Source organism: Triturus cristatus, chromosome 4_2 (genome assembly GCF_964204655.1).
Source record: "Triturus cristatus chromosome 4_2, aTriCri1.1, whole genome shotgun sequence".
NCBI lineage: Eukaryota > Metazoa > Chordata > Amphibia > Caudata > Salamandridae > Triturus > Triturus cristatus.
Window position 1 is genome coordinate 802135141 of NC_140586.1, and position 21888 is coordinate 802157028.

General features: G+C 43.2%; 1 protein-coding gene across 1 annotated transcript in view; it reads right to left on the reverse strand.

Annotated features, from left to right (window-relative positions):
- Positions 1–21888, reverse strand: part of RAD54L (RAD54 like) — a 186171-nt gene that overhangs the window by 39346 nt on the left and 124937 nt on the right. Inside the window, exons 10-13 of the mRNA XM_085602752.1 lie at positions 12506–12632; positions 8165–8239; positions 4153–4283; positions 3361–3471 (exon numbers count right to left, since the gene is read on the reverse strand). Coding sequence (XP_085458878.1) covers positions 3361–3471; positions 4153–4283; positions 8165–8239; positions 12506–12632 — 444 coding nt within the window. The remainder of the gene's footprint in view (positions 1–3360; positions 3472–4152; positions 4284–8164; positions 8240–12505; positions 12633–21888) is intronic.

Consider the following 21888-nt stretch of genomic DNA (forward strand, 5'->3'; position numbering starts at 1 on the left):
ATACAGAGAAAACCAATGCAATCATATGGGAGGAAAAGCAGGTAAGTAATTTCAGGTAAGTACTTGACTTACAGTTTCAGTCTTCAGACGGTTTGACCAACGCTGGGCAAGAGTCGGACTAAGGTAGGTACTGCACCACCAGCGGCACTGGGGCGGCCGGGTGCAGAGGTCACTTGACCAAATGTTAGCCTATGGAAGATGAGGGCACCTCGAAGAGGTACTGGTTGCAGGTAAGTACCCGTGGATCAGGGACACAGGCCCTGGGGTTTGAGATCAGCACTGCAGGGTCCACCAAGTAGCACCAAAGCTGCACCACCAGTGGCACAGGTGTGGCCGGGTGCAGTGTGCAAAGGAGGTGTCGGGTGCCCTGTAGAAACGCAGATCCTCGGTTGGAGACAAAGGCTGCATGCTCTGTTCGGAAGGCTAGCTGAAGGAATCCAATGACTGGAGAGGCGAGTTGAGATGCCGGGACACCATCGGTTTGGCACTCCTAGGCTTGGGGGCTGCGGTGCAGGGGTGTTTTCAGGCATCTGGTTTCTCTCACCGGATCCGGTCAGGGGGAACCCTTCAGGTTGAGACTGCAGGTGACGTGGGGGGAGTTCAGGAGAGTTCGTCCAACGCTGGATCCTAGAGCAGGAGCGCCAGGGAGAAGTCAGAGTCGGTGGGCCACCTGGACTCGGGCCATGGGTGTCAGGTGCAGAGTGGTACAGGGGTCACGGATCTACCTGGATCTGGAGTCCTGGGATTAGTTTCTTTCTGGACAAATCTGATGTCCACTGGAGAAATTAATCTTTGTTGAAGACAGCAAAGGGCCTCCAGGTTCTTGGAGGTTGCTGGCTGCGGGCCACGCTGGTTTCTTGGAGCAGGGTCGCTGGAGGAGGAGACAGGTCGGTAGGGTTAGGGCCAAGTCAGTTGTCGGTCCGTCTTCATAGGTCATCAAATCTGGGGAACAAGATTCAAGGTTCAGGGGAGTCCTTAAATATTCAAATTAAGGGCGTTACTGAGGTCAGGGGCAGTAGCCAATGGCTACTGTCCCTTAGGGTGACTCCACCCTTTGGGTGACCCCTCTCTTTTGGGAGAGGGGCACATCCCTCTTCCTATTGGGCCTAATTCTCCAGACCAAGATGGAGAATTTTCAAGAGAGGGGTTCACCTCAGCTCCTGGCGACCCTAGGGGTATGCCAGGGCAAGGTGGACACGACTACTCTGCTTACTAATTTTCCCGCCTGTCCTGCCACCACAAAGTGGGCCTGGGCCTGGGACGGGGGGGGGAAGCATCTCCACTAGTTGGAGCTGCCCAAATCAGCATAACACAAGGAGCTCCTCCACCTAGAGCAGGCTTTGTTTCTGACCTCCAAGAGCACAAAGGCTCTCACCCCATGAGGTCAGAAACCTGTCTGGTGGTGGCTGGCTGGCTGGCAGGGACCCGTCAGCCAATACACTAGAAGTTGGTCGTTTTTCAGGGTGCATTTTATAATAAATCCATCACTAGCATCAGTGTGGGTTTATTATGCTGAGAAGTCTGATACCAAACTTCTCAGTCTTCAATACAGCCATCATGGAGCTTTGGAGTTGACAACTTCTAGCCCATGTAACTCAAAATGGCTTCACTGCACTTACAGTGTCCAACAATGGACTCAGACACTGTAGGAGCATGGTGTTCAAGCAGCTATACCCTCACCTGCCGGAAGGCTGAAAGACCTGCCAGTTCCCTATGCGACAGTAGGTGTGCATTGTTCGACGCTTAGTTTAGTCACACCACAACATGTAGCTGCAATGGCAGTGTGTATGTGTTTGGTGTGGGGCCCCTTAGGGTGGCAAAATACACCCTGCAGCCTTAAGGAACCCTCTCTGGTCACCAGGCCCTTAGTACCACTGTTACCTAATAAAAGGGAATTATATGTGGCCCAGAGGTGTGCCAATTGTGGGAGCAATGGTACCGTTTAGGGAAACACAGGTGCTGGGGCCTGGTTAGCAGAGTACCAGCACACACACACACATTCAAGTTAGCATCAGAGATCTAGCAAAAAGATAGGGGGTAACCATGCAAAAGGGGCACTTTCCTACATACTTGATATGCATATGTACTACTTTGCCCACCACGTATCTCAGCTGGCCTCCTTTCTGGGACCCATCAATAAACAACCCCAGTAGGTACCCTGGTAGCGTACACTGACATAAAAGGAGTCCTAAGGCCTTCGGAGCTTGTGACACTACAGTATCCCGATCTCCTTACTGCTATCCAAGGCTACAGGCGATGAGGACGGCATTGAAAGGTGCACACCGGCTGCTGGGAATAGACCACATGGTCCACAAGGAACCACCACCATGGTCAAATGAGGGCATATGCAAAGGTCTTAAGCCAGTTAGCAGGCCAACATGAGCAACCAGGGGACTCAAGCTTATTGGTGATCTCCTTAGTGGGGATACTTTCTGTACCTTTGCAATGCTTCAAGCAGACTTCTCCTTACTTCATTCACAACACTGGAGGTATTGGCAAGAAAGACAATGCTTACGAGGCAGACTGGGACATGACGCTGTACACCTGCCAGATTCCCCATATTGGAATACCTCAGAAATTGGGGACTATCTAGGGCTATTGTCTTGAACGTATACAGGATCCTTATTGATAATGTATACTCTAATAGCACACTACGGTCTTCTAAAACCTACTGGCAGGAATTACTGGGAATTGCCTTCGAGGAAGAATGGAAGGAGATTATGGAATACCATGAGCGCTCCCTCCAAGAAGAGCGAATGTACTACTCTTGCTTCAATGTATTTACCTAATTGGCACTGGTCCTCATACAAACTACGTAGTGCCCACTTAATCCTAAACGACACATTGATGTGCTGTTGGTCGACGTCCGCCACTCTCCCATACCCCCATCACCTTTCCCACCCTCCACACCCCACCATTAGTCTGCGATGGTAGACGTGACCGCTAATATGAGGTAAACCGGTGAGATGGGAAATGATAGCCCTAGGCAGTATGTTTAACAGCTCCAGATCAGACAGAGGGTAGTCCTCATTTATGTGCAGGACCCATACACAGATAACGGTGTTAATACCCTAGTCATTTATACGCAGAGATATTCAACAAATGACAGAGACAATTAATAATACATCAGAGCTCTCTTGTTAGACCGACCAAAAATATTAGGGTGTCTATTGTATGTTTGTGCCCAGCACGTGTGTACAATCCATTTGTTATCATTCACTCTTTCTTTCATTTGTATTCCGATGATCCTGTTAATTGGAACGGACCATAACTTGTGAAATGCCAAAAAAGAAATGATTTTAAAAAACGAGGCCTTCGGCTGGAGCCATGGTAATAAAATCCTTGCAGCATGTTCAGTACCTGAGAGTTGTGGCTCCACAGATTTGGTGCTGTATCCAGGAGGAAATAAATCCACTGCTCCTTCAAATCCTTCCTCTTCTTCTACACATTTCTCGTATATAAGAGCTGGATCTAGAATAGAAAACAAAATGCAGAAACCCAGCCTCTGCGTTAACCTGCAGATGCTGTGGAGAAACAGTAGCTTGTAAAAGTAGAAACTGAGCCTTAAGCATGCAATATGGAAATACTTAAATTGCAATATTACTTTAGAAAACTAAGATGAAATTCAAAGGCTGACCGCATGAAACTACTAATCCGTAGAGTGCACGGAAAGTAATAAGAGTTTGAATACTTTTCCAGATAATCAATTAACTTTGTCGATAAGGATTCTCTGGTACCTTGAAGAGCAATTCTATAGGTTTCACAGAGTTACAAGTAGACGTTAATACCCAATTACTGTACGGATCTGTAGTCAATTTGAAGTAGCTTTGCACTGATCCATGGAGGGGTCTTCATCTCAAAGAGACCCTTGAAGTGGACTGTAGAGGACATGTTTATAGTTTTCATGTAACGCACAAAACAGGAGCTTCCGCACTCAGCAGAGATTGGAAGCACTATGAGATTATCTGTTCATCTCATATGTTTCAATTTTAAATAGTTTCACATTTATCTTCTTGTAGCTCTGCCTATCAATATCTGGACCTGTAAAAAGAAATAGATTCTGCAAAACAGTGGAGATGGTGGTAATAGTGCCACAGTTTTCCAATCTTTTGATAAGTCTAAACAGGTAAATGCAATGGGAAATTTACTCACGGTTGCAAAGCTTTTTCAGTGATGTTATGGATGACAATGAAGAAACGCTCATCTTCCCCTCGTTGAGCTCTTCTGCCGGCATGGCTTGTTTCAAGAACCGCTTGTACAGCTCGGTCTGCAGAGGGGTGAGCCTGGAACAAGTCAATGTTCCAGTGATATAGGCGTGACAGCATGCATAGGATTCAATGTTGCATTGCCTTTCTTACAAACTGAGCGATTAGGAGAAGGGCTTTTTATCTAGCTGCAAGAATTTTTAATTAACATTTGTATTAACAAAACATAACCCAAATACAAGTAGGCTTGATAGGGGTATGGATGTAGGGGAGTATAAAGTGGCTTTACATGGGTGTGGTTAAGCAGAAAACGTTACCAATTGAAATTATTGTAGCTAAGAAGACAGTTCGTGAGTAATCGAAAAAAGCAGAGTCATATTTTGAGAGTCGTAGGCATGCACACAGGATATTACCCAGGAGCGAGCTGTAATACGTACGTCAATTGTTCCTGAGAGAACAGTTATCTCAAACATAGCAGTATTCATTCTACTGTAGGGATTCGATGTGCTGTGTGGGGTAGTAGGTGGAAAAACAGAATAGTATATACAGAAGGGGATAGGTTAGAAAGATAGATAGGTGTATGGAAGGCAAGCAGGAAGTTCGGTTTGGGGAAGAAAATGTATGAAGAAATGCAGGAAAAGAGGACACAAGTGACCCAGTCGCAGGAGAGGTCGATGTGCTCTTGTGGGGTATTTTCAATGGTACCGCAAACCTAAAGCAGATATTGTTTCCTGCGCTTCAAAAAGCAATGGGATTTCCTGATGGGTCCTGCATGAGGTCACTAGTATTCTGAAAGTTCAGATTCTGAGATCGATCAACACATGGTGCACGCCTCAGTGAATGGAGTCACGTGACTCTCTAGAGGTCCTTCCTCACATTTGTGTGTGTGTGTGTGTGTGTGTGTGTGTGTGTGTGTGTGGAACTCTTCTCTGGAAAATGGAAGGATACCATAACACTTTCAATAACAAGAGCTGACGAAAATGACTGATATTGGGTTTTAAACAGTGAAAAGGTTTTTGTGAGGGGATGGGGTTTCAGGAGTCAGGTGAATGGAGGGCTGGGGAGCGGAACTGATGAATAAGATCAGACTCACGCATTACTGATGTCAGACTGCCTGTAAAACGTTACAGATATGACACAATACGTAAAATGCAGCCATTTCCACATCATTTTAAAGATGACCTTCAGTTTTGGGAAATAATCATTGAGAATATTGTTTCCCCCGGTCATGGCTGCAAGACCCAGCCAATAGTTTCGTATGCAGAATTTCTTAAGTCATTACCATCTTAGTAATTACAGAACATGCTCCGAAGTGGAGAACAAATACTCTTATCTTAATTACTGGATCTTTTGCTTCATGGGCCTGTTTGGAATGAGGCACTTAACGTGAAGCAGAGGACCTTTCTCACAGGATACATACAAAGTAATCAATAATCAATAACCAGTTTAGCAATGAATAAAATATTTCCATCTTCTCTGCATTATCCCTCATGTTTCGCTCCTCCTCCATTCCATCCTCCTCTCCTCTGCCATTCCATGCTCCCTTCCTCACTCTCTATCTCCATTTACATGTCTCCATATATTGTATCCACTACTCTTAATCCCCCCGTCCCGCCACCCCCCCCACCCAATTCTGATTCCCTCCCTTTGAATCACTCTTTATCGGGATGGGAATTAAAGTTAATTAAGTCTCTTTTGGTACATTTTATGTGGATGGATATAAAAGTTCAACCTTGGATTCGCACATGCTTTGGTAGTAGACTTCAACCAAACAGCGATGTCTGATTATCACATCACAAAATGTTTGGTAGCCTTGGAACCTCGGCAGCTCCTTATGTATTCTGCGCTTGTGAACTTCAATCAGAGGGAGCAGGGAAAACACATGCCCCATAACTAAACAGACTCCAAATCAGAACATATATACCAAACCTTAAAAGGTGGTCCCTCAAACCGACCATTATGTTCTTTGTGACTCGTCAGAACTGACCAGTTCCCACAGTTAATCACAGCCACTGCCATAGTGCCCCCTTTTCATGGCCCAACCCGACTACTGGTTCTCGTCTCCTTGAGCTGGCCACAATTCAGGGCCTTCCAAGGACACAACAGATGGCTTGGCCCTCACAGTCTACTTACTTTGCCTACCTGTGGAAACCCCTGTGCGCCTTAAGTGGCTAATCGGGGCCTCAGAAGGAGATTTCCATAGGGGTGCTAAACAGTACTTAAGAGTGTACCTGATTTTTTAGGTGCACTGCACTTAACATATTTACTGCACTGCTTATTACTGCTTTATTTGTATTTTGTTGCCTCTCTGCAGGTGTGGGTTGATGGTGGATTTGGTTTGGAACTTTGGGGATGGAGTTGCTCCTTGGAGGGTGATATGAATGAACTCTGCCTGGTCTTTTCCCCTGAATATTCTATAGTCCCTTACTAAACCTCCCCTACCAGGGTGTTCAGTCTGGTTGTTTAGGTGAAGGGTGGAGACTTCCTTGTTTGGGTCAAGAAAAGGCTTGGGGGCAGAACCCCTCCCCTAATGTTCCATTGCACGCCTCTAAAACCCACCCCAGTTCTTGCCTGTCCCATTGTATGGATGTAAATAGTCCATGCCTACGGGTGGCTGCTAGGTGCACCCCTCCCTCAGAGCAAATACTAATGCTATTTGTAAATTAACAATTCCCACTGGCCCCTCCTCTGCCTCTAGGTGGACTGCTCAGACCATGTAGAAGAGCAGTTTCTATTAATGCACATTACCATAGGTTAGTCCTCTATCATTCCTGTGTGAGAGCAAATACTATGTCTGGTTGATTACTCCTCACTACCTGGAGTTTCTCCTCTGCTTCTCCTGTGGAGCTCTTCAACCCATGGAGCACTGCTGGCAGTACAATGCCCATTTCAACTATCACTGGTTGTATGATGGCTGCTCCTCCACTAGTCCTGTGTGGACTCATCAGAGCATATACTAAGAATGTCTGGGCTACACCTTTCTATGGATTGCTCCTCTTCAGACTCTACAGAGAATATGCTATGGCTGGTCGCATAACGCTACTTCTCTACTACTCCTGTGTGGATTCTACAGAACATACTATGAATCGTTGTCTAACGCTACTCCTCTACCACTCCTGTGTGGGTTCTACAGAACATACTACGGCTGCTAGCATTACAGGTACTTCCTGCCATTCCTACTTAGACTGTGCAGATATCAGTGGTTGTATAATCTTCCATTCCCATGAATTGCTCCTGGTGCTCTTTGGTGGAGCCCTCAGAACAAATACAGTGGCGAGTCAAATGATGATTGCGTCTCGGTCCATGGTGGATCCATCGGGGTAATTACTGAAGCTGTTTGTATAATGCCCGTCCCCAAGGGTTGCTCCTCTGACACTCCTGGGCACATGTGATAGTTGGTGGAGTATTTAACCTCCCAAGATTGGCACCCAGCACTTGAAGCCATGCTTCCAGGCTCCTTAATTAATATGACAAACTGAACGACTGTGCATTCTCATCCTCTTCCACAACTATAGGTGGGCATAGCTACAAACTTGCAGCAACACGGTTTGAGTAATTTTTGACGTACACACAACTCCAAAACTCTTCCCACATAGTAACTCATCAATCAGACATGTTAGCCATACAAATGTTAGCATCCAATGCTTAAGCAACCTATCACCTACTCTGTTTTCACTTTAAATTCCCAGACAGGTGCTGCAACAAAGGTTGAAAAGAACACACTTTGGGACCTCATGCATGAAAGATACTGCTCATAAAGGCCCCATGAAGACAGTCTTACACTCTCTCTCTTCCATCAATTGCACGCTACCTACTTGTAAATGTGCTTCAGCTCCTCATACGGTGTAAAAATTACTATATAAATGCAATTACGATTTAATATATTAATACAGTGAAAGACTAACCTCAGAGGAAATGAATAGCAAAATATAAGAAATATTGGTGCATTCATACACTACCTGCAACAAACCACCTGCTCAATTTTCACAGGTAAGTATTTAGAGAGAATATCCGACGTTCTACGAATTAGACATCTGGAAGAATATAAACACAAGAACAAATAAGTACTCAAGAGAAGTTTTATCCATTTTATAATACTTCTCAACAAAGCATACATACACTTTTGCTGAACATTTTATAAATCAAAAAAATGATCTGCGCAGTTGCATAGATTTCTACTTCTCAGCGCAACAAAGTTTTTTTTGTAAAAATTTCCATTCTTCCAAAACAAATAGCGGAAGAAAACATCTGGAAAAAGTAGGTGCATAGAAATAAAACATTCTCTCGTAAAATATTTTTTTTCTTAGGCAAGCTGCACTAACTTAAGAAGGTTTGAAACTTTATAAAACTCACTGCCAACTTCAAGTGAAAATTAGTCCACACGTAAAGAACAAACTGCAATATGAAAATCAATAAGAATGAGTTTAGACAAATAGCTTAAAGGGAAGAAACTAGCATAAAGCTCATCTAACAGCATTCTCTAACCAACTCGTTGGATTCAAACCCTCTTACTTTCTCTGAGCACAACTGTGAATGGGTCCATCTCATATGTCAGACTAACCAATGGAGCTCCGTAGTTGCCACTCATCTAGCCAACTGCACCACCAACCTTCTGGGTTCCAACAGTTGTCCGCTTCTCCCCACTCCACAACCACAGATTCCCTCAAATACACAGTCCTATCATCACGACAAGACTCACTGCACAGGCATAAACCACTCACATAGTCCTCGCCACAGCCTGATGCATCTTTACATGCACACTTCTGAAATATGCCAGCATCCTGCACTGCTCCTGCTGCCTATGACCTCATACCGGATCCCCTCTTTTTTTTCCATAGGCGAGGTCTTGGATTTCTACAACTAATTTATTAAACTGTAAAATAGACTACACACCAAAGCAGAAGACATTAGATCACCCACAGGTACTATTGTTAAAGTCACTAACCCTATACTTCACCACGACAGAGACAATGGCAATCAACAGTGACATATTCCTCAACTTCCAGCCAAAAACTGACTTGTGAAACAATTACTTGGGAGGCATCGGGCTGCTCATCCCCTTCACTGCTCTTCAGGTAACCCATGTCCTAGACCTACCCCAAATTGTGAATCTGGGCAATTTAATCTTCAATATGTGCTTTGAACACACTCTTTAACCCAGCTCATTCAAGGTCACCATCTTGAACTTTGATCGTTGCCTCTCACTTTCCACTCCCACTGATAAGAGAACTTCCTAGAGTGACCAACCTTATTTACAGACTTTTTTGTCAGCCTCAATGAGAGTGCATTCACTTGACATTAACAGATGCCTTCAATATCTTCTTTAACAAGGCCTGCCTGTCTAACAAAGAAAGGAACTCAATTCAGGCACAAAGCCAAACTTTTTTTCCAAAGACCTGTCTAATGACATACAGTTTCCCTACCTTCTTCCACATCCTGCAACCTCACATTCACCAAGTTCAATGAATTGGCCATCAAGATGCAGACAACATAATCACTTTGTGTATTGCCCAAATCAGACTCTCAAATACCTAATGTTTTCGCACTGAACACACAAAATATACACAGCTTTGACTCAAATTCTTGAAAGATCCAAAACGTACCCTCAAGAATCTTAGTTCAAATAAGCATAGATAGCCCTTCAACTCTGAAAATCTTCAAAACTATTTAAAGTTTTCTCAAACGGACTTACAAAGCGTCACCTATCTCAAGATCATGGCAATGACTAAACACCTTTTTCACAGGGGAAATAAAAAATCAGGGGATCCAGGTAAACAATACTTTAAAACTCACTTTTCAGTCAAGACTGAAACCTGCCTCTCTCCTTATAGGTCCCTGGTGATGAGCTTCATATCACCCAAGTCAAAGAATGGCTTACTTATGAAGTAGTCTTACAGCAACATAACAGTTCAATTTCCACATCATTCATGCCACCAGTACTCACACCCCTCATTAAAAAACACACATTTAGACTCAGCAATAGTGGGGAAAGCCCATTATATCACTTGTGCATCTCCAAGAACCAGGATTTCTTTTGAGTGAATCAGCTCACATTTTGTACCACTGGGTGATGGAAACCATCAATGGTAAATTCGGGGAGGTGATTGCTGCTCAAGCAGATAGCAACATCAATCTTTCATTTTTTGACAGATTACACCACAATAAGGCATCTACATTATAAACAGACTTAGGGACACCAAACTCCTTTTCTACTCCTACCCAGAACATGCAGCTTTAAATCAGTAGAGTTCAAGACCAGCTCGTCCACATGTCCGAAGCCTAACTCCTAGAGGACTGGATGGGAAGAGTTGACCTCAAAATCAAAAACATCCTGATAGGCCTGCTACCCGGGCCAGAACTCAAGCTCTATCACTCACCAAACCCTCTACTCTCTATTTACTCATTCGAGTGATTTTCACTGCCTTCACCAAGAACTTAGGATTCGACATGGAAATGACTACAGTAGGTTCATTTAAATCAGCAGAATGTCTACAAGTTCCAGTTAATCTCAGACATCAGAGAAGCAGCATCCCTACATTTTCATAGAACCACGGACAGGAACAAACCAGACAACACCAATATTTTTTTACTAAACAGCCCATAAATAGGCCTAAACACTGCTGCAAGGTTAGGCAATGGCACTATGGAATGTGACTGTGTGGTCAGTGTCCTCCAAAGACTGCACACCTTCCAAACAGGCCCAAGAGAATATTTAAACCCCTTTAGCTACACAACAAGAGTACAGAAGGGAAAGATTGGCTCTTAGATCTGAAGTAAAATCATTCCCAAACTATCCCACAAAACCGGACACTTTGCCTACTTCCGGTTCCACTTTCCTATCCAAGAATGTGCCAGGTGAGGTAACCTTTCGGCAGGCAAACAACTCAGTAACACCCTCTAATTTTGATTGATTCCAGTTAGACACCCCTATCCGTCAACAAGACCCCTCAACTCTTTCTCCTCACCAGCAAAGGGATCAAATACCAGTCAGAACGGATCATGGCCATGCAGAGATGCTCCTACATGAAGTAATGAGCAAACAAATGTGTTTTAAGGTGAACCACCTGGATCCACAGGAAACGCTGCTAACACAAACACAACCTACTATTGGTTTATATGAATAAACAGAGCACAATACCTTTAAGTGGGAACAATGTATTAAACAGGCATGGTTTTAAGAATCAGTTATGTTGAAACAAGCTGGTCATGGTCAAGGTAAGTATGATGTAACAAACTGACTTGATCTAACAACCAAACATGGTGCAAGTTATTTAAGATTTTAGTTTCAGTTACTACCATATCTAAGATACGATGGCCCACACTGTAGACTAAAGAGAAAGAAATCTGACTTACCTAAAATGCATGCAAATAAAGCAGGGATCTCTGGGATGTTGCCTACTTTTTAGCATAATTTATGCAGCACCCAAAGCCTGAAAGGACAATGTTTGGATTAAACCTACTCATAAGAAACAAGGCCCCTCCCTTTTCAATGGGGTCATGCTTCTTTATAGGGCCTGCTGTTTATTCACAGAAGTATCTTACTAATCTGAATGGTATCCTGATGGTAGGAGCTCTTCGCAGAGATTTTGTAAGTAAAAAAGGGGGTTGGAAAGGGAATCCAGTAATTGGAGAATAAAATTGCCTAGTGGTAATGCCAATATGCCATTATCGAAGCCTATCCATACAGCAGAAAGTAATTTTTAACAAAATATTACAATCCTTAATTATGTTTATGAAAAACTATTTGAATAGAGGGATAGACTTGACTGAAGGGTTAAAGGAAACACTCGGGCACCACCAAATGTTAGATTTCAAGACAATAAAGCACAATTACAAGTCCAGAGGTTTTGAATGAGGGCAGCAATGGGCTTGCAGAACTGCACGGGCCCAATGGTTGCTCAACAAAGGAATGAACAAACCTAGGGCAAAAAGAATTGTTTTGGTGCGGGGGAAGAGAACATTTTCCAACGACCTGTTTCTCACCATGTCGGATTTTGCTAAAAAAACAAAGTGTGGCTATAACTTGAAATGCTGTCTAGACAAAAATGTTGATGCTTTTACTTTCCATTCACTTACAGATCTCTGCAATGTCACAATGCATATTTTAAGCAATGTTGAGCTTTCCAAATCAGTCATGTTTGTCTTCTAGCCAGTGTTACTTCGTTTCCTTACTGTTTCCCTCTGAGCTTTCAAGGATTATATAGAATATCAGAAAGAGTTCATGGCTATTCCCTCATACCAGCTACCATACAATAATTTAGAGTTCTGCACAAACAGAAATCCATTAAAACAGGTTTTACCTATTAACAACACTAATTAATTCCTTCAGTTTTTCTTCTCCCTTTAATCGATCACTGGGACTCGCATCTGCATCTCTTCCTTTCAGAATAGGAATCTCAAAGCGTTTTTTAAACTCTTGGGCTGTCCCTAAAGGAAATAAGTGTAAATTGACATTACCACTATAACAAGGGCACCAAATGCTATAAACATTTTTTTAGTAAGACTTCAAAAGGCTAGAAAACATCTATTAGAACTGAATACGTATATGTAATACATAAAACTCTGAAAATCAGACTAGAACATATGCTATTAATATGCTGTAAAATATTTGATGTACTTCAAATTTGGTAGAAAGTTAGAACTTTAAGAACACATGCTTTTTGTTACTTGGTGTAAAACCATTCGGCTGTTTGAGGAATACACGTTTAAAGAGGTGCTTGGGGTGGTCATGAAGGAAGCTTAACAAATTAGGTATACCTGGACAGTTTTTGCCTAGATATGCGGTGATTGGCCACTTAAAGGAACTAGTCATTCCTGATTGGCTGGCCACAACAGGGACAACATGTGGCAGCCATTGCTGAACATGGGGTAATTGTCCCATTGAAATGCACTGTAGTAAACAACAGGTTTTTGAGGTCACAAGAAGTAGACATTTGAACGGGGATAACAGATTTTAGTCACAATATAAACAATTTGTTGGTAGTACCATATTAGTTTAGGAATTGGGGTGTTTTGTGAGGTAGTATATGTGACACAATTAGAAAACAAATACATACTAAAAATACAGTTAGCATGGTTAATAACCCATATATCATAAAAAGCCCTATCATTTTATAGGACAGAGTAACCTAAACCCCCACCCATGCCACTAAAGCTGGATGATTATATATAAAAGATTACTGTCAGATCCCGCACCTTAGCATAAAGAGATGGACGCGCTACATCTCAGCAGATGCGGTGCTCCTGTCTCAGAATTCTCGTTCCGTGTGTGTGTTTTTGGCTCATGTGCTTGTCTATATGATAGGACATATGTGCACCTAAGCAACAGCTGCATTCTCATGTTATGTCTAGGTGCTAGTGCCTGGCCAGAAACACTAACAAGGCACATTGTTGTTTGACCTAGTCCATGGTATTCAGACTAAATCCCAAGAAAAGAACAGAATGCGAAAACAGATGCAGGTTGTGTGTGAAAGTACAATGTGGCACAAAAGGAAACATGTTTATCTGGTAACGTGTGCAAAGGAAACAAGCATTTACAATGCAATAGGTCTCGCATTGACATGAGTTTGAGCTATTGGAATTGCAAATAACAATGCCTTTTTTTTGTTTTCTTTTTAAAAACATAAATAACAGGCATTGTAATTTACGATGCCAATAGCTTAGACTCGCGTAACTGCGAGACCTATTGCATTGCAAATGCTTGTTTTAACTGCTTCTAGTAGGTGTTTTAAATAAGTCTTCCCTGTTCCTGAACTTCACAAGTTTGGAGAAATTGTAAAAGGTATTTTGAAGTTTCACAACACTCTCCTCTCCTAGTTGTAGCGTGAAAACTGTATTTATGGAAATCAAACTTGCAGGGGAATTGGTAAAGTAGTATTTTGGAACTATATGCCAAAAAGTATTTGCCTGACAGACATTTGTGTGTTGGGTGAATTCACTAGATAACTTTACCTACTATTTGCTTGTTGACTGAGAGCAACAACTTCAAGTCTCAGAACGCGTTACGCTGTTACACGAGCGAGCAGGACAGGATTACTATCCCGTGAAATCATTTGTTAACCTGGCATTCAAAATAAGACGATGTTTAATCATGAACTTCTGCTTAACATTGACCAGCATCATTCTGAAAATAAGTTCTTGGAAGAGTAAAATTAAAATCAGTGGACCCTGTTCTAGTGAATAAGACAGCATCATTCTGAAAATAAGTTCTTGGAAGAGTAAAATTAAAATCAGTGGACCCTGTTCTAGTGAATAAGACAGGTTCTAACTGCGAGAAGTTGTTCTTTCACTGCCATCATTTGTGTCCCTAACAGTAGCATAAATGCGCGCAGGGAAAATGAAAGCAGAGACGTGTTAAATATGTGCTTCGGCCTCAGCGCCGTGGAAACCCCTCCAAAAAGTTAGCATGCAGATGACTTTAATAAATTAGATGCAGTTGAATCCGATACAGGATTATCAAGTGGGCTATTTAGCAATGTAGAGTCAACTTGTTCTTGCCAGGTTCTAACTGCGAGAAGTTGTTCTTTCACTGCCATCATTTTTGTCCCTAACAGTAGCATAAACGCGCGCAGGGAAAATGAAAGCAGAGACGTGTTAAATATGTGCTTCGGCCTCAGCGCGTTCTAACTGCGAGAAGTTGTTCTTTCACTGCCATCATTTTTGTCCCTAACAGTAGCATAAACGTGTGCAGGGAAAATGAAAGCAGAGACGTGTTAAATATGTGCTTCGGCCTCAGCGCCGTGGAAACCCCTCCAAAAAGTTAGCATGCAGACGACTTTAATAAATTAGATGCAGTTGAATCCGATACAGGATTATCAAGTGGGCTATTTAGCAATGTAGAGTCAACTTGTTCTTGCCGGCGGCTCAGGTTCTGCACACATGCGGCGGGTGCTCTCTTAAGGACGGCCTTACCCCAAGCTGTGCCCGTCTCGAGCTTTGAGCGGGCTCCAGGTTTGCTAAGCCCCCTGAGGTCCTTGGATGAACGCATGGCTAAGCCGCAGCAGGGCGCTCGAGCACGTCACTGCCTCTTGGAGGTGTCAATTATCGCTGAACAGGAAGGGGGAGGGCTCATGAATTGAAAAGAATACGCGATCAAAGCGGCCGGGCGGCCGCGAAAGTGAAAGTAAGCGCGGCGCGCACGCCCGCGCACATGCACTGTACCTCTAGGCTGGCCCGGTAGCACTTTTTGGAGCCCACATACAAAATGTCTCTTCGAGCCAGCGCAAGCGCTGGGGCTCAGCGAGACCTAAAAATGAGGCCTACAACATGCACAGTTAGACTAACAAGGTGAAAACTGCAATGGGCCATGCAGGAAACACATGACACCCTTCCCTTGATTTGGATAATAGCACATAAGATGCTAGATATGACAAATGCAATTACAAAGTAAACATTCTCAAAGAACTGTTTCAGAAGTGCAAATGACTAAAGGCTAAAAACAGATGAAAAAGTCAATTTAGAAAAATCATCGAATCAAGGTGTTCGGAGGATTTCTGTTGCTGTTATTCCTCATTTACGGCTTTCTCATCTTGTTTCTGCTTCTCCGCAATGGATGCTCCTTTTGCGGGCGCTCTGGAACTGGCTTTGCTACACCACTACAGTGAGCGTATGATTCAGGTAGTATGGTGACTCAGTCCCTACATATTGATGTTCTATGGTTCCAAGCATACTTCTGTTCCAGAACAGAATCCCTGCAACAGTCTCTGTAGACCTAAATGTGATCAGCAATTTACATAAGAGTAAACTTACATGTGTAAACTACTCACAAGTTTGTTACCTTTGTGCTTTGTCTCAGTAGACAAAAAAGTGATGAGCAATTTATTAAACGTTGAATACCGTTTAAAAGAGCGTTTAATGATTATTTACCTTGAGATGTACCTGTTAAATACTTCATCTGACACAGAATTTTAAGTCAACTGCTTTACAGCCACGCATTAGCCACAAGTAATGCAAGTACAACCAGGCTCTAAGCACAACCCTCCGTAGTTTACAAAAATACCGTACACATAACCCTGAAATTAGCAGAATGCACTCACCATTAGAACAAGGCTTTCAGTCATATCGTGATTTGAACTGTTACTGAGTCACACTTCCATTATTCAACAATTTTGGAAATAAATATTTGCAATTTTTAAATCTTCAGTTATACAGAAATTGTCAATAGCACTACATGACATCCGCATGTGCACAGAAATCCACAGGTGATAAGTATATTGTAAGGATAAACTTTAGTTCTTTTCACTTAATTTAGCAACAGGACTTTGATTTAGGCTGCACCCTACTCATAAGAAGTTTATTTACAGACGGTTTCAAACGATGACATGTGTCGGCTCACGCCTTAGTCTGATTGTCCCATGCGATCCCATCACCACCATTTTATAGAGCACAATGCACATCATTCATCAACACTAATGAAGCATCATACTTTTGTCAGAGTGCATCCCCGCCATGTTACATTGTGTCTCAATGCATATAAATGTAAGTATATCAAAAAGGGGACCAGATGATGGTAAACGGCCCACTCATATACATAGTGTTGACACGGTGGGACTGCTGTGTTAGGGCGGCGCCGCTAGCTGCATCGAACGACATTGATGTGTAAATACTGTATGTTTTTAAACTGAAATCATTGCAACTTTAATAGCCTGACAAATTGGTTAAAATACCGATATTTACTGAATTGCTCATTTGCACATTATACCTGCTGCTACTTGCGTATAGGCCTAGAAATCACCTTTTAAAATTGCTCATTTGCATATGCGCTGCTTGGTCCTTGCCACCACGCCTCGGTCTGACTCGGCAAGTGCCATTGATCGGAAGGCGCTTTCTGGGCAGACATATTAGGGGTCTTGGACACCTCAGGGTAAGAGTGGGTAGCGGACTAGCATTCCCGCTGACAGCACCATAAAACCCAATGCAAGAGCGCACGCGCAGCGGACGCGGTGGGACGGCTGTGTTACGGCGCCGCCGCTAGCTGCATCGAACGACATTGATGTATAAATACTGTATGTTTTCAAACTGAAATCATTGCAACTTTAATAGCCTGACAAATTGGTTAAAATTGGTTAAAATACAGATATTTACTGAATTGCTCATTTGCACATTATACCTGCTGCTACTTGCGTATAGGTCTAGAAATCACCTTTTAAAATTGCTCATTTGCACATTGCACATGCGCTGCTTGGTCCTCGCCACCACGCCTTGGTCCGACTCTGCAAGTGCCGTTGATCGGAAGGCGCTTTCTGGGCGGACATATTGGGGGTCTTGGACACCTCAGCGTAAGAGTGGGTAGCGGACTAGCATTCCCGCTGACAAGGCCATAAAACCCGATGCAAGAGCGCACGCGCGCAGCGGGCGCGCCAAAGGCAAGCCCGTCTGCACCTGTCTGCGCCTGGCCCGCGCCTAGCACCAGAACCCCTGTGTCTCCTCCATCAGTACCAAAAGTTGTGACTTATACACAAGAGGAATTATGGAGGCTGAACACTATGAGCACATCAAACTGCGGGTTGCGTTTCGATTTTCAGACGGAGCCAAAGAGATGTGAACAATGTGGGCTGCAGCTGAGTTATAGGAAAGTAAAGACACGAATAACACAAGCAAAAATCCGCTAACACTAGAGAGATTAAAGCTGTGCTAATCAACGCACGCTCACTGGTAAAACACAACATTGGACTCGCAGAAATGATAGAAACTCAAACTCGATCTAGCTTTTATAACGGAGACTTGGGCAGAAACAACGTCAGACCCAGAGCTAATACTAGCACTTCCTGCGGGCTACTCCATGACCAGAGCTGACAGAATCAACAAGCGGGGGGGGGGGGGGGGGGGGGGGGAGGGAGGATTAGCTATCATCTCCAGAGAAGAAATCAGAGTTGCTGGATGTTCGATGGGCAGTACACCGGACTGTGAAATATTAGCCTTCCGAATATTACTAAACAATAATGATTCACTATAAGGACTTCTTATATATCGTCCGCCAAAAGCCCGGACTCCGCTAATTGATAATATTAGCTCCTTCTTGGAGTCCAGCATAAACTATTCAGATTTCACAGTGTTGGGAGATTTCAACTATCATCTAGAAAAGGAAAAAGACCACAACATTGTCACACTCATTGATACCATGGCAAGTTTCTCCTTGGAACAGATAGTTAGGCAAGAAACACATGTCGCAGGACATACACTGGACGGAATTTTTACTTCCAATCCATGGGTAAGGATTTCGGAAGTTATTCCAGTCCCGTGGTCGGATCATAAAGCTATAATATTCACGGTACAGAATAATGGGCACCAAACACTATCAATCAGCAACAACACCCCGGTCGTATATCACGATTGGGATAAAATAAACATTCCCAAATTACATGCCCAACTAAGCGCTTCAAAGACAAGCCTAGACTCAGATGCTAACTTTGGGGTTAATAAAATAACCACCTTGATTAAAACAGCACTAAACGCGACAGCCCCCAAAAAGAACTTTGTGTCGAAAAGGAAAAAACCTTCTGAGCCTTGGTTCTCAGAAAAGCTAAGAGTGAAAAAAAAAAAGAATGTAGAAGGTCCGAAAGAAAGTGGAGAGCTAATTATGACCAGACAAGAAAAACTGACTATACATATACCTTGACAGAATATAAGAAACTGATTATCGAGGAAAAGAGCAAATATTTTACAAAGAAAATTCTGGAGGCTAAGAACACCAGTAGAGAGTTGTTTGATACAGTAAATAAATTAGCAAACCTCCAAATGAATGCTCGAAAAAGTTTCAGCCCAGATTTCTGTAACACCCTAGGTCAGTTCTTTACAAACAAAGTCGAGACTGTGTATAGAACATTCTCGGATAGCAACACCTTTTCGGATGAAAGACCTAGGCTAGTACCAGGGGCATTGGACAAGTTTTTTACATTTTCTGGACCTACGGTGGAACAGATAACCCAAGTGGTAAAGACGACCAAGTCAGGAGCTCCGTCTGACCCTTGCCCTCCTAAGGTTTTCCATCTGTTCCCAGAAATATTCAGCGAACAACTTAGAGCATTGTTCTCCGATATAATACAATCAGGCACATTCCCAATGGCATGGAAGTCAGCCTCAGTCCGACCACTAAGGAAAAAATCTAACCTTGACCCCAATGATTCTAGCAGCTACAGGCCCATATCTAGGATCCCTTTTCCATCGAAGGTGCTGGAGAAACTACTTAACACGCAGATCTCAACATACATCATTGCTGGAGACTTCTTGGACCACTCACAATATGGTTTCCGAGAGGGCCATGGGACAGAGACTGCACTGATAATGGCAGGAGAGGAGCTCAGAAGAACTCTGGATGCAGGAAAGACGTCCGCCTTGATCTTGTTGGATCTCTCGTCGGCCTTCGACACTGTTAACCATAAGATCTTAATTAGTAGACTAGCGGAGCTGGGATTCCAAGACAATGCCATTAACCTACTGTCTTCATATTTAGCAGACAGATCCTTTGTAGTAGAAGTAGATGGATCGGCATCTAAATCCTTCTCGCTGCCATGTGGGGTGCCACAGGGCTCATCTTTGAGCCCCACACTGTTCAATATATCATCGAAGAGACAGCCGATCAATTTAATATCTGCATGTCACAGATAAACACATGGATGCAGAAAAACTGCCTTAAATTGAATGGTGAAAAAACCGAGGTGCTGCTATTAGGGGCAAACACCTCCTTCTGGTCCCCAAGATGGTGGCCGGTTGATATGGGTGAATGCCCAACTCCAGTCCCGAAGGTTAGTAACCTGGGGGTAGTATTCGATGAAAGACTGACATTTGAAGGTCAGATCAACAAGCTCGCCTCCACTTTTTGGGGTATCTTGAAAATGATCAGGAAAATCAGCCCTTTCATCCCTAAGGATGCATTGAAGACACTGGTCACAGTACTGGCCCTTTCGAGACTGTATTACGGCAACGCCCTATATGTGGGGTTACAGTCTCAACCCCTACTGAAGCTTCAGCAAATGCAGAACGCAGCAGTGAGATTAATTCAAGATATCCCCAAATACGAACCAGTTTCTCACCGGTTGAGAGACCTCCACTGGCTTTCAGTGGAAAAGAGAATTAAATTCAAGTCACAATGTCTAGCATATAAGACCCTACAGGGCAGAGGACCTTTGTATCTAAGAACACATCTCCAAAGATATACACCAACCAGAAATCTAAGGTCAGGTCATTCTCAACTACTGTCAATCCCCAGGTACAAGCATGCCCGTTGGGGAGGCAGAAGCTTCCTGTTAGGGACAGCGAAAACCTGGAACAGTCTACCGATTCAGATAAAAAACAGCACATTACTCATGAACTTTAGAAAGCTATTGAAAACTTGGTTATTCGCCAACTGAAACGCCAAAATTCATAGGGCCGCCAAAAGTTCAGTACTCCTGCCTACTCTAGCGCCAGGACGCCCTTGGGCATACGTTACACTTTACAAGTCTATAAATCAAATCATATCACCATATGTTTCTTTTCCGATTGAAAAACAGTACAAAATAATATGCATCATATGCAAGATCAAATATTCTAAATATATATGTACATTTTTTAAGGAATATTTCCACTTATAATTTTCCTTGAAAAATATGCAGCTATACTTACATTGAGGAAGGCATGAGCTCAAACAAGTCATTGTTTGTGGGCACCGTCTGTTATATAAGCTTCATGCACTCGTTATTTGGTATGGATGGTATTTATGGATGATTTCCGGTGGGCTTTCCACTAAGAACGCACCACCCCCACAAGGGACAGAAAGATGGGTTTGGTATGTATGTAAGTATGTATATATCTATTACCCAGTGGCGGTCGGCACTTGGTAGTTATAGCTAGGATCATGTTTCCATAGGAAATGCCTATTTGTTGATGCTAATAACTTTGGCGCTGTTTGACGATTCTCCACAAAACTTTTTAATAATAAAAACTTTTGTACTCGTTTGTGCATGGAAAGTTTCAGAGTAATCTGTCAAGCAAGAGCAGAGAAAAAGGGGGAGAGGGGTTCTAAATGCGTTTTCCCCGATCATTTTTCCATAGCAACTTTAAACAGAGCTACAGCCCAAACCGCTAAACGGATTTACACAAAACTTAGCAAAAAGCTAGATTTTGGTCAAGAAAGAGTACTTTTTATAATTTGATTTGAATCCGTTAAGTACTTTTTGAGCAATTAATGTTTATAAAAACTATGACTAGGGACGCAGAGCCTCTGCAGATCCAACAGATCTCCTGATGAGATCTGATTGGCTGCCACCACAACCAGAAGTGGTTGCAGCCATTTCAGGACTCAGTCCTGAATTCTAAAGAAAAAATAAAAAATAAAAAAGACATAAGACTGCAGGGTAGGGATGCCCTGGCCCCCTAGGCCTGGTGGAGTCCTAGAGAAACCTAGGGCCAAAAACGAGTTTAATTCTTTTTTTTTTTTTTTTTTTTTAACATTTGCAGCGGATCGGTGGCAAAATTAAACCCCCTTCCCAAAAATCCCCCCCACCCCGCCATTGTGGGTGGCACACATATTACTTATAAGGAAGCGGGGAGGGGGCATGGCCCATATCCCCGAGCATGATAAGGTCACAGGGACTCCATCCCACCAAGGCCCCAGAATAAATAAAGGGGAAGGGGGTAATCCAGATATCCTCTTTGAGCCTGATAAAGCCCCCCATCCCCTGGGGTAGAAATGCTTAAAAAAAAG